This window comes from Equus quagga, chromosome 8 (genome assembly GCF_021613505.1).
Source record: "Equus quagga isolate Etosha38 chromosome 8, UCLA_HA_Equagga_1.0, whole genome shotgun sequence".
NCBI classification, from domain to species: domain Eukaryota; kingdom Metazoa; phylum Chordata; class Mammalia; order Perissodactyla; family Equidae; genus Equus; species Equus quagga.
This window is the reverse complement of record NC_060274.1, coordinates 13168671-13185357: the sequence shown is the minus strand read 5'-3', so window position 1 is coordinate 13185357 and position 16687 is coordinate 13168671. Positions and strand designations below refer to the sequence as shown.

Here is a 16687-nt window from a genome sequence, read left to right as displayed (position 1 = left end):
TGTCTTCCAAAGGAAAAATCTCCACTCAGAGCCTCTGCTTCTAAGGCACCCAGGTTTTATACCTCAAACTCAGTTTTCACAGGGCCACAGGGACCAGAACCTAGGACAGGAAATTTACAAGCTGGCCAGCAACCTAAGACACAGGCTGGATAATCAGATTCTCTGCTTGGGCATTTGAACTGAGCACCTGGGGATAACGAACCAGTTCCAATCAGGATCAGAAGGTAAGAGTCACAGTCATGGTCAGCTGGCCCTGTGTAAAACAAAGGTCTAAGTGCCTAGAAATAGAGAACACAAAGTTGGGAGAATGGTAGTTGGAAGAGAGGTGATTAAAACAAAACAAGATGGCAGACAAAAGAAATGGTACCAGTGAGAAATCAGATTGAGAGAGAGCATCCAACTATAAAGCTAGTATTTTTACTTGTGCTCTTTCAAGTCTGAGAGAAGAGCAGTTGTTTCATTTTTATTCCCCTCATTTTTCTATATTAACTTTACCTTCTCTGCCAGAGTCATGTACCTATTTTCTTTTGGGTGTTTGATGTTTCTGTTAAGTAAGCCAACTCAATGCTCTTCTACTGTATTACTCCTTTTACTGATAAGAACAGTTTACTGGACGATCTTTAATGTTGTTCTTTTGTTTTGTTAATATTGCATTGTTTGGCAGTGATTTTTGGAAAGACTCTTAGGTTGAGTCCACTGCCCAAGCATCTCATAAATAGCTTTACATTTGCTTTTTTTTTTAAAGAGGTGAAAGATCTGTACACCGAAAACTATAAAACATTGTTGAAAGAAATTGAAGAAGACACAAAGAAATGGAAAGATGTTCTGTGCTCTTGGATTGGAAGAATTAACATCATTAAAATGTCCATGCTTCCTAAAGCAATCTATAGATTCAACACAATCCCTATCAAAGTTCCAACAACACTTTTCACAGAAATAGAACAAAGAATCCTAAAATTTACATGGAATGACGAAAGACCCCAAATAACCAAAGGATTCCTGAGAAAAAAGAACAAAGCTGGAGGTAGCACACTTCCTGATTTCAAAATATACTACAAAGCCGTAGTAACCAAAACAGCATGGTACTGGCACAAAAACAGACACACAGATCAATGGAACAAAATTGAGAGCCCAGAAGTAAACCCACACGTTTATGGACAGCTAATATTCTACAAGGGATCCAGGAGCATACGATGGAGAAAGGAGAGTCTCTTCAATAAATGGTGTTGGGAAAACTGGACAGCCGCATGCAAAAGAATGAAAGTAGACCATTCCCTTACACCATGCACAAAAATCAACTCAACATGGATTAAAGACTTGGATGTAAGACCTGAAACCATGAAACTTCTAGAAGAAAACATAGGCAGTTCACTCTTTGACATCAGTCTTAGCAGCATATTTTCAAGTCCCATGTCTGACCGGGCAAGGGAAACAAAAGAAAAAATGAACAAATGGGACTACATCAAGCTTTACATTCTTTAAACAAAGATTCCATTTCTTCGTAAAATGAATTCTTACAATCCTATGAGCACCCAGGATTAGGCGAAATATTTAAAGTAGACATAAAATTTCTATATCTGAACACATCCTAAAAAAACAAAAAATATTGGCATGCACACAAAAAAGGCATTTGGCCAGGTTTTTCTTTCTTTTTAAAATATATTTGTGAGGTGGAGTTTCAATGGGAAAAAAAAAGTCAGAAAATTGCCTAAAACCAGGGATAAAAATCCAATGCACTGTAGATAAATATGTCGACCTTGACTCCACAAACTGCTGGATCCATCAGTCATGTGGATCCGTGATGGAGACAAGTGAGTGCAAAATATAAAAATGGAAGATTCAGAAGGAGCGGAGGAATGGACGGGGGCCACTTCAGGACAGGAACAATGAAGCGAGAGGAAGGAAGAAGTTACCTATGTCAATTTCACTAAGCAAAAAATGAAGGTTTGGAGCAGATAAATGCTCTTACCTTTTAAGACGGAGCTCTATTTGCCTTATCTCTATGACTACAGTTTAGTGTGATCTATAATTACTTGCATAACACCCTTATTTTTGCCTTATAGAAAACCCTCAGTGTACATATTTAGAGTTGCATATTTAAATACAACCATTACATTCCTACCTGCAAACCTTTCTCCAGGAACAATCCTACATAGTTGCAATTATATTTAATAATACAGGAGACTGGATGTGCTGGAAAACTTATGACTCATCCTTGATGCCTTTCTTTCCCCTACACATTTGATCCATACATTTATTCAATTCATCCATCAAATATTCTTTGAATGTCCACTGTGTGCTAGGGCAGTGCATTTTAGAAACTAGAGATAGACTAAAATAGGCAAGAATTTCATGAATCTTACATTCTTACATTTTATGTTTACAATATCCCAAATATGTGTATTTTTTTCCTGCTCCTTCCCCCATTGCTACTACCTTAGTCCAGGCCACCATCATTTCACTGTTAGCCTGTTTCAACAACTACATAACTGGTCTACTTCAGCTTCCTAAGATCCATTTTCCATGTAGGGCAGTGATTTTTTTAAAAATATAAACCACACCATAACACTCCCCAGCTTCAATTCCTCCAAAAACATCCCCTTGCACTTAGAACAAAACCCAAACACCTTACAGGATCTGCTAATTGCCACATAAGCCAGCTGTGACCAAGTTCTCCAATCTCTTCCTGTGCTTCCCCTGCCCACTGTATTCCAGCCACACTGGATTTCCTTCTGTTTCTGGACCTCAAAATTTGTTTCAGTGCTCAAGCCCTTATACTTTATTTTCTCTCTGTCTAGGTACTTTGCCAGCTGTGGTTCACATGTGTAGGTTCTTTTTTGCCATTCAGTTCTCAGATCAAATGTCACCTAACAAAAGGTGGGAGGTCATTACCTATTGTACATCTCCAAGCCCTCCCCTGATCTCCAGACACATATATCAACCGCTTACTTGACATCTTCACATGGATTTCTGTGCAGTGTTTCAAATTTAATGTGTTCAAAGCCAAATTCTTGATTCATACCTCCAACAGTAGGTCTTTCCCATCTCATGAAATGACAACTCCTTTCTTTTAGTCCTTTGGGCCAAAATCCTTGGAATCATCTTTGACTCCTCTCTCTCTCTGTCAAACCTCACAACAGCAAATCCCACCAGCTCTCTGAAAAATACACAGCATCTGAGCATCTTCCACCCGTACCACTGCCCTAGGACAAGCCACCGTCATCTCTCACCTGAACCACCAGTTGCAACAGCTTGTTTGCTGACCAGCCTGCTTTCACCAATGCTCCCTACTGTCTGTCCTTCACAAAAGAGTCAGAGCAATCCTTTTAAAACATAAGTCGGAAAGTGTCGTGTGTGTGTGTATGCATGTGCATGTAACTTGACTAGGTAATTCTAAAATTTGTATGGAAGATAAAATGGCTAAGAGTGTCTGAAACACTCTTTAAACAAAACAAGGTAGAAAAACCTGTCCTATCAGGTATTAAGACTCACTTTTAAAAAGAGTGGTATGAGCCAAGGTAGAAAAAATAGCCCAATGGATAGACAGAAGTCTTAGAAGCAACAGCACTGGATTTATAACCAAGATGGCACTGAGGACCCATGTGGATGTCCGGGAGAAGGACGGATTTTACATCAACAATACTAGGAAAACTACACATGCATGTGGAATAAGATGATGTTGTATCCTATTCATGGCACTCATAAAAATTATTCCAAGTGGATTAAAGTTTATAGAATATGGCAGTTATCTTCGTCATAGTATCAGTCTAGGGAGAAATTACTTGATGAAGACAAAAAAGCATTAACTATAAAGAAAAACATTGATAAATTTGACCACATTCAAATTGACTTCTATTCATTAAGATACACCATTAAAAAATGAAGAGAAGTCAAAAAGTGAAGATATTGGCAATACATACAACTGCCAACGAAAGAGTATCCAGAATATATAAACTCCTCTGAATCCGTTGGGAAAACAAAAGCAATCCAAGAAGTACAGGTAAAAGAGTGAAAACAAACATCTGAAAATATGCTAACTGATAATCAAGATTGCCAATTTTGCAAAATTTAAAAGTCCGACATTACTCGTAAGGATGTGGGGCTTTGAAAGCTAGCACTCAGGCTGGAGAGAGATGACTTGGTGCAAGCAATTCAGGAGACAATTGTCATTGTCTAGAAAAGGTAAAGATAGGCATATACACAGCCAGCACTTCCATTCCAAGGTATACACCCCTAGAGAAATTCAGGCATATGTGGATCATGATACATGCATAAGAATTTTCATGAAGAGAATGAAAAAAACAAGCCACAGACTGGGAGAAAACATTTACAACACATATATGATAAAGGACTTCTCTCCAAAACATACAAAGAACCCAACAATGAGATAACAAATATCTAAATAAAAAGTGGGCAAAATATTTCAACAAACACCTCACCAAATAAGACAAATAAGCATATGAAAAGACACTCAACATTATATATCATTAGGGAATTCCAAATTAACACAACAGTGAGATACCACTGCCCACCTACTAGCATGCCAGAAATCCAAAACACTGACAAGACCAAATGCTGGTGAGGATGTGAAGCTATAGAAATTCTCATTCATTGCTGATGGAAATGCAAATAGTATGGCTACTTTGGAAGACAATTTGGTATTTCTTACAAAGCTAAACATAGTCTTACCACACAATCCGGCAATTACACCCCTAGGTATTTACCCAAATGAGTTGAAAATTTTGTATCTACACAAAAATCTGCACACACATATTTATAGCAGCTTTATTCATAATTTCAAAAACTTAGAACCAACTAAGATGTCTTTCAATAGGTGAGTGGATAACAAGCAGTGATACATCCAGACAATGGAATATTATTCAGCCATAAAAAGGAATGCACTATCAAGCCACAGAAAGGCATGGAGGAAACTTTAATGAATATTACTGAGTGAAAGAAGCCAGTCTGAAAAGGCTACATACTATATGATTCCAACTATATGATATTCTGAAAAAGATAAAACTAAAGAGAGAGCAAAAAGATAAGTGGTTGTCAGGGGCTTGGGGAAAGAGTGGAAGAGATGAATAGATGGAGCACAGGAGATTTTTAGGGCAGTGAAACTATCATATATGACATTGTAATGGTGGATACATGACATCACTCATTTGTCAAAACCCATAGAACTATACAGAACAAAGAGTGAACCCTAACGTAAACTATGGACTTTAGTTAATAAAAATGTTTCAATATTGGTTGTCAGTTGTAACAAGTAAATCACACTAATGCAAGATATTAATAATAGAGGAAAATGTGCAGAGGAAGAGAGAATATACGGAAATTCTCTGTACTTTCTGCTCAATTTTTGTGTACAACTAAAGCTGCTCTAAAAAGTTGTCTATTAATTTTTTTAAAAAAGAATGTTCATAGAAGCATTTTACATAAGAGCCCAAAACTGGAAAAACAAATGTTCATCCTTAGTAGATATATTTTTTTGTGGTATATTAAAACAAGTGAATACTATAAAGCAATGAAAATGAACCAATTCCGGTTACACAGGAAGGATTTCACAAGCACTTCTAGAATTCTGGCTAATCTCTATTTCTTGGCCAGAGTGGTGGCTACATGGGATCTATCTATCTATATATATGTACACTTTTTGATATATACCATATATTTTACCATAACAAAAAATCTCTATGAAACAAAAGAAACGCTGAAGCATGTAAATATGAAAAGAGTCATGAAAAGAACAAGAAAATCAAACATTTAATCAAAAACAGGAAGAAGATATAAGAAAGGAAAAGAACTGAAGACCATTTGACAACTTTCAAAACCATTGTCGTCCACCTGACCACATAATGTAATAAGAACTTCTGCATCACTGCCAGACCGACAGCGAGGATAAACCTTCGCACCTCAATTTGGCTCAAGTTAGGTTGACTTAGAAATCATTCTACCATCAAATATGAAAATGTTCTGTACTTTTTCTCCCAGTGCTGTTTTCCATACTCTATATAAACAAAAAGTTATTGTTAAAACACAGCTCTGGTAGCATAGCATTAAAAGGGATGTCAAACACGGGTAATTTCAAAGGCTTCACCTATAAAAGCTTCACCTGTAAATTTACTTCTCTCTGGGTAAAAGTATCCTCTTTTTCCTATTCACACTCTCTCTCTTCTGAATTTATACATCTTTCATCTTTGGTTATGACCTCCAATTCCTTACTTCTCCTACTTCTTCCAAACTGTCACTGCCCCTCTAAGATTACATACCTCCAAAATCTAGATTATCCTCGTCATCATCTTCAAAACCTTTGCCCCATCATCTTCCACTCATAGCTCCTAGCCTCAGAAAAAGATATACGAAGTAATTTAAAAAAAAAACATGAGATAAAGTTCTGAGACCTAAAAATGACCTACTTATATTGCACAAATTTTCAGGTAACGTAATCAGCATTATTTCATAACATCTTCTAGGGATATTCAGCCACTGGGCATGGATCAGAGAAAGCAGGTAGTGGATCATCCATGCCTGAGGTCAATGCCACTGAGGTCAACAATTATAGATTCAAGATTTTCCTAATAGCAAATATTTATTCCTGTTTTCAGATCACTTCTCAAATTATAGTTCAAAAAATACAATCACTAGGAAATTTTCTAGGGACTAAATTAAGTAACAGAGATACAAAGACCAAGATGAGTCTCTACCTTGATAGGCATGCTATGGAACCCCTCAAGTCTGTCTTTTGTTTCCTATTTCTACTGCCACCCCAGCATTACAAAATTTTCCTAACTCTTCTGATTTCCAATTACCACTATACTCTTCTACCCCAAATTCTAAAGCTAACATAACCTTTCCAAAGTGTAGCTCCAATTATATGATTACCCTGATTAGAAATGGCCACCCGTTATCTACTGAAATAAACTAATAACTAGCCCAATATTTGACATCATCCGAACTTCTTCTCCATTCCTCTTTCCCATGGCTCCCCTCTCTATGCACAGATGCTCCCACTTACATCACGTCTTAGATCACTTAGATGTGAATCTTCTGTACTTTGAGTCCCTGCTCTCTTTTAAATCCCTCAGGTACTCTGTGTCTCTCTGTGGCACTTACTTGACTCCGCTTTCTTTTGTTAAATGAGTCTTATTCCTCCCACTCTCTCCATTAGATGTTATAATTTTTTAGACCAGAAATTGTATCTTGCTCATCTTTGTATTCCTGTTAGCACAAAGTATATGAGTACATGTTAGGAACTCCAAAGAATAATAAAAATAATACTAAATTTAATAGAGTTCAGCATTCAACTTTTTCTTTTTATTATCTTCTGGCTTCATAAAAAGACATGCCACATGACTCCTACAGCAACATCTGAAGTAGCTAGCTAAAATAATATAGCATCTGTACTCTTCACACTCAGATTGTATAAAATTTTTGGTAATGTTTGCTAAATCCTAAAATCTGGCTCATTTATGTCACTTTCCTGAGATGTCATGCACGCTCTAGCATGTTTGTCTCCTCATTAAAAGTGTTTTTTGTTCAACATGATTCCCAGATGCATTCTGGCTGCATTCGTACTTGACAATTTATTTGCATAAATTAGGTATTAATCTTATTAGTGGTTATTCAGCTTTTCTGCATCTGGGGTATAGTCACTCCATTCGTGGAGTAACTATAGGTAAAATCGTCTCCCCGTTGTCAGCATAATCTAAGTAGAGACATACAATGTGGGTCATCATCACAGAGGCATAAGTCATGGGCCAAATAAATTCTCACAAAAGAAAGAAACAGTATAGAGCAAAACTGAGCTGACATGAACATTCCATTAACCCCATCACCTCTTTTCCCACTTTGTTTGTGGAAAGACTCAGTGAAGAATCTGAGAGCTCTGGAACTCTGGAAGTCCCAGTGCAGAATGGCAATAGGATGCAATTAACACCCTGCATTTTGTTAATAGCTTACGCTGCAGGGGAGAAAAGTCTAAAAGAGTCTTTAACTTCAGTATGAAATTCTAGCAACCACAATTTTAATTGCATACCAACTGCAAAATATTTCTCTCGCTGTCTAAAGAGAAAAAAGGCTAAAATACATACTGCCTGCTTGTTTCAGGACTCAGTTATTAACCTTTCAGAATACTTTCTAGGATAAATCCTCTTTCCCCAGCAGACACATCTTGAGACTGGGACTTAGTTTAAAATCCTAACTCCTGTCTTGGACCATGTCAAAACTTAAATCCCTGTCATAAAACACCCTGAACAATATTTCAGACACAGGAATTTCAGGGCTTTTCTTTTTTCCAATTGACGGCTAAAAAATAATTTTTAGAAGTCGCAAAAATGAAAATCTACCTTCTTCTCCAACACAGAAACACACACACATAAAAAAAAAAAAAAGCACAATACACAATCTGATCAACTCAAGAGCAAGCCATCGCAAACACAGGCAAAGACTGGGGTGCTGTTTCCATAGCAATGACTTTATGCGGTTTAACTCGTCTGGGAATTTAACCAAATCCCCAGCAGCAAGAGAAAATCATCAGCAAAAATCTTGTAACATATGGCAACTGCCGACAAATCAGTGAGGGAAAAATACTTTTATTTTTTCTTCTTGTCTACCAAGAAGAATACCTTCATGTCAAGCTGTTTGAAGAAGTATACAGATTTCGTTGGCTTTCTACACTTAACTCAAAATTTTAAAAAACCAGGTTCCTTTCTTCTTAGATTAAAAGAGCTATTGAGACTCAGCCAGGCTCTACAGCACATGCATTCCCAGAATGACACTTAGAAATGGACCAGAATTGCGTCTTCCCATGACTCTCAGGTTATTTGTCCTAAAGGAAAATTCAATCTGCAGGGTTATCTCTTAGGAAAAAAATGCAAATGTAATTTTATACTCTACTTTGCCTTTGAAGCCATCCTTATCCTGGGGTGCTATGTGTGTGTCTGTGTGTGTGTATCCATGCATGAAACTTTTTAGTTCTATTTATGGCCCAAGGATTAAAGTAAGAGTTTTTATCAGGAAAAGAATAGATGTGATACTTTTCATCATTTTCTTTAGCTCCATCAGTCCTATATCTGGAAGGATCTTCTAAGTATCAAGTTAGAGGCCACCTAGTTCAAGATATTTAAATTCTCTCTTCAGCAGATCCGCATAAGAACAAAAACTATGATCAATATGCAACATGCAATTAATTCCCAATGAAAATGGTTATCTCAGAACGAGTAAACACCTCTAATGACATGGAATGCATTACTTTCCAAGGAGCCTATTCATTTTGAACAGTTCTCAACATTAAAAAGAAGTTTCTTGTGCTGAACCTAAAACTACTTCCTTTTACCTGCACCACTGACCTCAAAATTTGCATCAGTTTTGTACTTCCCAGAAGATACAAATTAAGCCTACTACTTCTACATGACAGCACTGCATAAGCCTGAGGCCAGCTTGAGTCTGTTTTCCATTTCTCGCAGTCCAATCTTGATCCCCACTTGATTCCTCAACGGTATTTCCATTCTCCTCCCATCCCACATCATTGACCTCTAGAAATAGGTTATTTGCCAATGACTTCATTTACTTCACTTTTTCTAATGTAAAGTAAACCGTTGGCCTAAATTAGGGGTATCAAATGAAAATGGCATCAGAGGACAGGCAGGTAACTCAACTGTGTGAAGCATCTTCGGGTAAGGCAACAGATAATGGTGACAATTGGGGTGACTTCCAGAATAGTTTCTAGGCTGAGCATTCAAATTCACATATTTTAAAATACTGTACACACATACAAAACTGGGTCTGCAACTATAATCCTTGGCCTCAATTACTCTGTTATTAAATATTAAAGTAATAGGTTTATCTGAAAATTTGGGAACTTCACGGAAATTTCCCTGATTAGGCCAAGGCAAAGGAGAGAGTAGTCATCTATGTCATTGGGCCACTCTGGCTAGGTATCATGGAAATTTAGCTGGTCAACTTTCTCTTAATAGTATGCTAGAAAAATGTAAACCAAACTCATCATTCTCTCACTGCTCAGTATCTTCTATTAGATAAGCTTGTTTTACACCAGAATGAATAAGGCACAGACCATCAGAAAAGAAACATCTTGACTGAAAACTAATAATGAAAGAAATTAGTCTGAATAAAACATAAGGATCAATCATCAAAGACTATTAAGAAAGCTCACATTATTAATTTCCGCACTCCATTAACTTTTTCCTTTGCTATGACTTAAAAAGTTTTTTTCAAAGGCACAAGCTGTGCTCCCCTTTGTGTTTAAAAGTTCTAATGTTTCTTTTCTAAAGTGTATGCAAATTGTCTGTGTTCCTGTTAACCACAGGGGCATCTTCAGGAGCCGACTAGCTAGGACCCAGACCTCCTCTGCTGTCATGGTCAAGGGAAGGTCATTGCTCCATGTTTGTTAGGAACCATGGAGGTGATGTTATAAATATCAGTCTTCAGAACCCTGATCTAAGTGCCACAAGCTCCAAAACATAGTACATAGGGCCAAAAAAAGAGCCCAGCTTTCCGTCAGATTGGTGGAAAAGTACCAGTATTTTGTGACCACATAGTCATAAGCATTTTGGTTAATGACACTTACAGCGGGTAATGAACGGCCTTGAAGCTGGAGGTTTCCACATGCAAACTCCTCTACAGAAGCAGCTCTTGGGCCTAGCCCCACTTGACTGTTTACTTGTTGAATCATCATTCATGACTTTAAACATTCTTTTTACAAATATACATATTAGAGTTCCACATCCACACACGAATATTCATTCTCCAAAGAAAAATAAACAATTTCTTGGTTTACCTCTGTCCATCGTCTTTGATCCAGTAGGCTTATCCGGGACAGTAAGATGATCCAGGTTGCTACTCAGTGAAGAAGTGTCGTCACTAGATAAAGAGTTCAAAAATTCGCTTTCTGATGTGGCAAAGCTGTTTTCCAGGGCCTTGCAACTGTTTGCCTCACAGGGTGCCAGTGAATGAACCTGCACAGCAAATGCTATAGATTGTCCCACATCTTCAGCAGCAGATGAACTATTAACCAGGTCGATCCAAGACTGTCTTTCTTTAGGTAAAGAGGAAGACAGACTGCTGGGTGTCTTTATTGTATTTTCTCGGGAAGAGAAAGAAGATGATGTTCCACTCAATTTGGGTGAAGATGAAGATGACTGCTGTGCAGACTGTTTTTCACAAATAAAACCAAAAAAGAATAAAATGAATCATGATTAAGCCAACATTCTCTACTTTTCATTTTCAATGAAGGTATCCCAGCGTTTCAAAAAGTGGCCAATGATATGAGTCAAAAGGAAAATGTACGATATTTATATCTGTATGGCAGGCATTAGGTTGCCATTTTCCAAAACCCATTTGTATAACTATGTATTCACTGTTCCAGGACCTGAAAAGTCTCCATGTCATGATTTACCCTATTCTTTAATGCTCTCCAGAAACTTAAAAGACCCCTTGGGGGAATTTTTTGAAATACCGAAGGATACTTTGAAAAAAAGTAGATTGCAATCTGTCACTGAATTCTCACTGATTGAGCAAAAACTCTTGAGAAAGGTGATCCAGAGAAAGGAAGCAAAAGCTGAAGCCAGACAGGAAGCAAAATTATATTAACTGAGTGGAGACCAGTGATACGGGCAGAGCACAAACATTTAAACCCTCAAATATCTTTCACACATTCTTTAGCACGTGATTAGTATCAGCTCATAACTACATAGTCAGTGAAACAATGTTAACTTACTCACTCTTCAATAATGAAAATTTTAATAAACTTTCACCAAAGAAGACAAGAATACATTTGCAGGCTCTTAACTCATTAAAGAGAAAGCAAAAACTGCACCACAGACTATGAGAAGTGGGTTGATGATGTAGGATCTTCTGAAAGCAGTTTCCAACATAAAATTCAAGGATGAATGACAATCCTTAACAAAATTTTCACCAGTCAGTGGAGAAAATATCAATGTAATAATCACCAATCATCCTCTCTTGGGAAGGACTTCATTTATTCAGAGATTTTATTCTTGTTACATTTTGATGTTAAAACATATGCTTTCTTTTGGAAAATATTGATGGTTTTTGTCTTTGGGGCATTTTTTTTAATGTCTTGCATAGCAAAACAGAGATTTGGTAACTATATGTTGTTCCTCCATTTTTAATTTTATTGGTCAATAAAATCCAAAAATCTAGACACCAGTGCCCTATGGGTCACCCTATATCTCCAATGGCAGATAAGACAGAGAAGGCATTTTGTGGTCAGTTTCGCCACGTCATCCTAGGGGATACTCCTATCAATTTCAAGCATTCAAAACTCCAAGACAGTGAATTGTTAGAGAGAGGCAGCCAAACAGCAAACTAGGATCCTCTCCATTAAACCTCAGAATCATTGCAAACTAACTCAGGAGGGTTGCCTTGGATCCAAACCAACATGTTCTCAAGAATTGTCCCAAGAATTCTAAGCTTTGAGTTCTGATGAGAAAAGCCAATATTTACCCAAAGTGTGTTGGCTGCATATGAGAAATGAATTTTCAAATAATCAATAAATCCACTTTTTAGTAGCATGACATTAAAATATATAGTTAAGATGCTAATTCATCACACACATCTTCCTAAGAACCACATATTTGCAAACATGAGAACTTTCCATTCAGGAATGTGCTGACAAGCTTGGCAACTCAGACCATTTAACAACAAAGAGATCGAAGATCTGCAATTCACTAAATAAAATTCTAGGTATCTGGAGAAGGTAATGCACACCCCCAAACTGTCCAAATAAATGCCAAGAACTTGTTTACACGTTAGCAGGATCTACAAAGTAAATACTAACAAAAACACCCACTCAGGCCCAGTCTTGACATGTTCCCCTATTGTGAGCTATTTTAGTAAAACTTGGCTTCAGTGGGATCAGCTTCCTTTTCTGAAAAGAGACCAAGCACAAGCTTTTCCTGTTGCTCCTGCTCATACTACTGTTATTTGATGTAGCAAAACAGGCTCTTTGAGCAAAAACTGTGCACGCGGTTGCTGTAGCCCTTTCCATAAGCCTTTTTGAACCTCAAAACTCTGCTTAAACAAGTAAGCAAAGACATGTTCAATGAGCATCAGAAATTTCTGTGCAGTGTTTCCTTTTGGTGGGACTGCTCAAACACAGTGCAAATGCATTGAATCCATTTGTTTAGCACCACATAACATCTATAAATTTGATTTCTAAATGGAAAAACGAAGAGTAAGCAAAAAATAAAAGGGACTGAAGAGAAGAACTAGAGAGAAAGAAAAGGAAAATGAGAAAAAGATGATGCTTGTCAGGTCAGAGGGAGTTTTCATAAGAAGAGAGATTGACTAGACACAAATGGAAGTGAACCTGGAGTGCCATTGCAGAGGATTCAGTGTGGAAACGTGCTTTATAGATACTGTGGTGCTAAATCAAAGCCCATTATTTCTACCATTCTGTAGCTACCAACAGCCACAAGTCACACAGGACTTTTAGCTCAGTGCATTGCATGAACCATCCATGTCATATATTCATAAAACTTCCCACTGCAAGTCAAACGAAGGTAGAAAGGATTGACAGTCTCTCCTCCCCGCAACCCCTGCTTGGCTAACACAAGCCTGTCCTCTGAGTGTCAGTTCAAGGGCCAGCTCCTCCAGGAAGCCTTCCCCAGTGTCCTCAGGGTGAGGTACCTTTGCCTGGTGCTCCCAGGCTTGGTTCTACTATACCAGATGGAATAGCATTTTATTTGTTAACTAATATGTACAGTAATTGCTCATGGACTGGTTTATTACTTTAGGTGAGTTACTTGAGAACAGGCTGTTTTTAATCATCTTTATACTTCCATTTTTGGTATTTGTGCCTGACACATAGTTGGTAATAAATTAATGCCAACAAAGAGTGGTCTAGAGAGCCAGCTATGTGAAGAAAAACAACCCAGAGTGGTTCAGTCTCTTATTGAAAAGAAGATTCTCTGTAAAATTCTCCTGAAATTCTCTGTAAAGTTGCTATGGATGGTTTAACCTAATTCCAGGATCTAGCGCTGACTTACTGATTGCGATGCGAATACTCCTACAAAACTTTCTCATAATCTCAAACAAAATTACTATTTTATTTATCAGAGAGTAACAATTGCATGTCGTTTCATTCATTCCAGAACATTTGTGTTTTAAATATTTTATTTTTTAATGATAAAATTAAAGACATTTTAAAGACTTAGTTTTAATGAAGAGACTATGTATATGGTTAAATTAAAAACACAATATTGCTTTTTCTCATTTTCTGTATAAGACATTTTTACTCATCGAAGAAGCTTAGTTCAAACGCTGATTAGCTCTAAAATACTTTTCCTTGAATTGTTTTAAAAACGCAAGTTTGACATGGGGAAAAATAATTTAAAATGGCCACCAAAAACCTGTAATTAGGAAGAAATGAGTCAGCATATAAATCTTAAGTAACATTAGTCAAAGTATATGAGAAAAAAAAATGCAGGAATAACTTAAGACTAAGCATAACAAAACCAAATTAGAAAAAAAGGAAAATATGCAACTTTTCTTTCCTTTTATTGGCCATATCAATAAAAGCAAATTAGTCAATTGCTATTAAGCCTTGGGAAGTACTGTGTTTGTATTTCTACCATATGCTAATAGAAGCATTACTCTAAAAACCTGAAGACCTTGTATAGTACACTCACCCCATCTGTCACTGACCTTCTGCATGATCTTGGGCACACTTCTCATCCCCATCCTTAGCAGCCAAGTGACCTTGCAGATGCCACTTTACCTCCAAGTCCTATTGTATTGACTGCTGCCTCCACTATTGCTCACCCCCTCCTCACCCAAGTCCATCCTCTGAACATCAGCTGGAGTATTTACAAAACATAAAACAGATCACAATATTTTCCTGTTGAAAATCGTCTAATAACTTCCCATCACAGGTAGGAAAGTAGCCATAGTCTTTATCATTGCTAAGAAGGCCTACACGGACCCCTACCTTCCCCTCCAGTGACATCTCCTTCCACTCCCCGCCCCCACCTCCTTTCCAGCCTCTTTGGCCTTCTTTCCTTCCCTTGAGCATATCTCTGGTTCCTTCTGCCTAAAAGGCTCCCTCTGTGGGTTTTTGGTTAACTGCCTCCTTCCCACCATTTTGGTCTCAATTCAAATATCACATCCTCAGTAGGCTTCCCAGATGGTCATAGACAAAGCAATATCCTCTCTACCGTCAACGCCAGCAACTTCCAAGCACATCACCCTATTTCATCTTATTCATAGCATTCATCAGTACTTGAGACTGTTTTAATTCCAAATTAACTGTGTCTCTTCCTCAACTTAGAACTTAAGATGCTCCAGGGAAGAGACACTGTCTATTTCAGTTCCGCATCCCGTAAGGGGATAAGCAGTAACAGTACCTGGCACATGGTTGATACACAAAAAACTGTATTGGCTTCCTGCTTGACTGACTCAGATTTATATAGAGGAGCAAATGAGATAACATAAAAAATATTCTTATAGAAGGTAAACTTGAGCCAGCAAATGTTACTTATGACAGTTGTATTTACTTCTCTGGAAACAGACTTCTTTGTAAAACTAATACATAGGACTTTAGTGAGAGTCAAATGAAATTATCCTTCTCAAAGCCATATGAAAGCACCGGACACATGTAGAGTAGTAACTTTCTAGTTCACATGGGAAAACTAGTTCTAGAGTGACAAATCTGTGGAGGGCATGGATAAAGTCACAATCATCACCTACTTGCCCATTTATTAGTTCATTAACTAAGTATTTATTGAGCTTTAAATATTAGGCATAGCTATAAATGTTTTGGGTAAAAAAAAAGATTTCCAATGCTGCCTCTGACTTTAAGAATTTAGTAATCAGAGAAATAAACCAGACACACAACATCTACAAGGCAGATGATAACTTAAAAACAGTGCCAAAAACAGTGCACCGTATGCACTATAGGAATATAAGAATTCAGAAGGGGACAGGGTTATCCTGATTTAAAGGACTAGGAATGCTTTAATGAAGGAAGTCACATTTGAATCAGCCTTGAAAAATATTTAGAAGGCAGAATTGGGGTGGGAGCGAATGGTTCCTGCAATTGGAGAAACTTTACAAATACAGGTGCCAGAGCAGGAAAGTCTGGACAGCTTTTGGGAAATAGCAGGCAGTTTATTGGGCTGGTGACAAAGGAGGAATCAGCAAGAAGACTGTCATGGCAGTTGGAAGTAAACCCTGAGGCCTTGTATACCAAGCAAACTAGTTGAGAATTAATTAGGAGGTCTCATGCAGGTGAATCAATATTATCAGAAGTGCACTTTAGGAAGACCAAGTCAGAAGCAATTTTTAAGAGGAGAGAGAGATTAGACACAGAGAGGGAAAAAGAGCCTGCTCTTTCAACAACGTGGGCAAGAGCTGATGCAGGTCCCAACTAGGCAGTGGCAGTGGGAATGGAAAGCGTGAGAGAGGATGAGAGATAGCTCTGCATCTTGTGATGGCCTGCCAGAGCAGTAGGCTGAAAAGATGAACTGTTAAAGCAAGAGGCAAAGATGTAAAAATTAATTTCAGAAAAGTCTTAAAATTAGTTAAATGTTCAACCATAGAGTTTATGAGGACGGAGGATGAATTTTTCTATCTTCTCCTTGTACACGTAGTCACCAGTAATTTGGCATGCAGCTATCTCACTTGCAATTGTTTCTATTGTTTTGTA

The 16687-nt window shown here is 37.6% G+C and overlaps 2 protein-coding genes across 6 annotated transcripts in view; one reads left to right on the top strand and one right to left on the bottom strand.

Annotated features, from left to right (window-relative positions):
- IPCEF1 (interaction protein for cytohesin exchange factors 1) overlaps positions 1 to 16687 on the bottom strand; it is a 176583-nt gene that overhangs the window by 15904 nt on the left and 143992 nt on the right. For all 5 annotated transcript variants that reach the window (XM_046669269.1, XM_046669268.1, XM_046669271.1 and 2 more), the window contains one exon: positions 10799 to 11171. In XM_046669269.1, the coding sequence (XP_046525225.1) occupies positions 10799 to 11171 (373 nt within the window). The remainder of the gene's footprint in view (positions 1 to 10798; positions 11172 to 16687) is intronic.
- OPRM1 (opioid receptor mu 1) overlaps positions 1 to 16687 on the top strand; it is a 166346-nt gene that overhangs the window by 114744 nt on the left and 34915 nt on the right.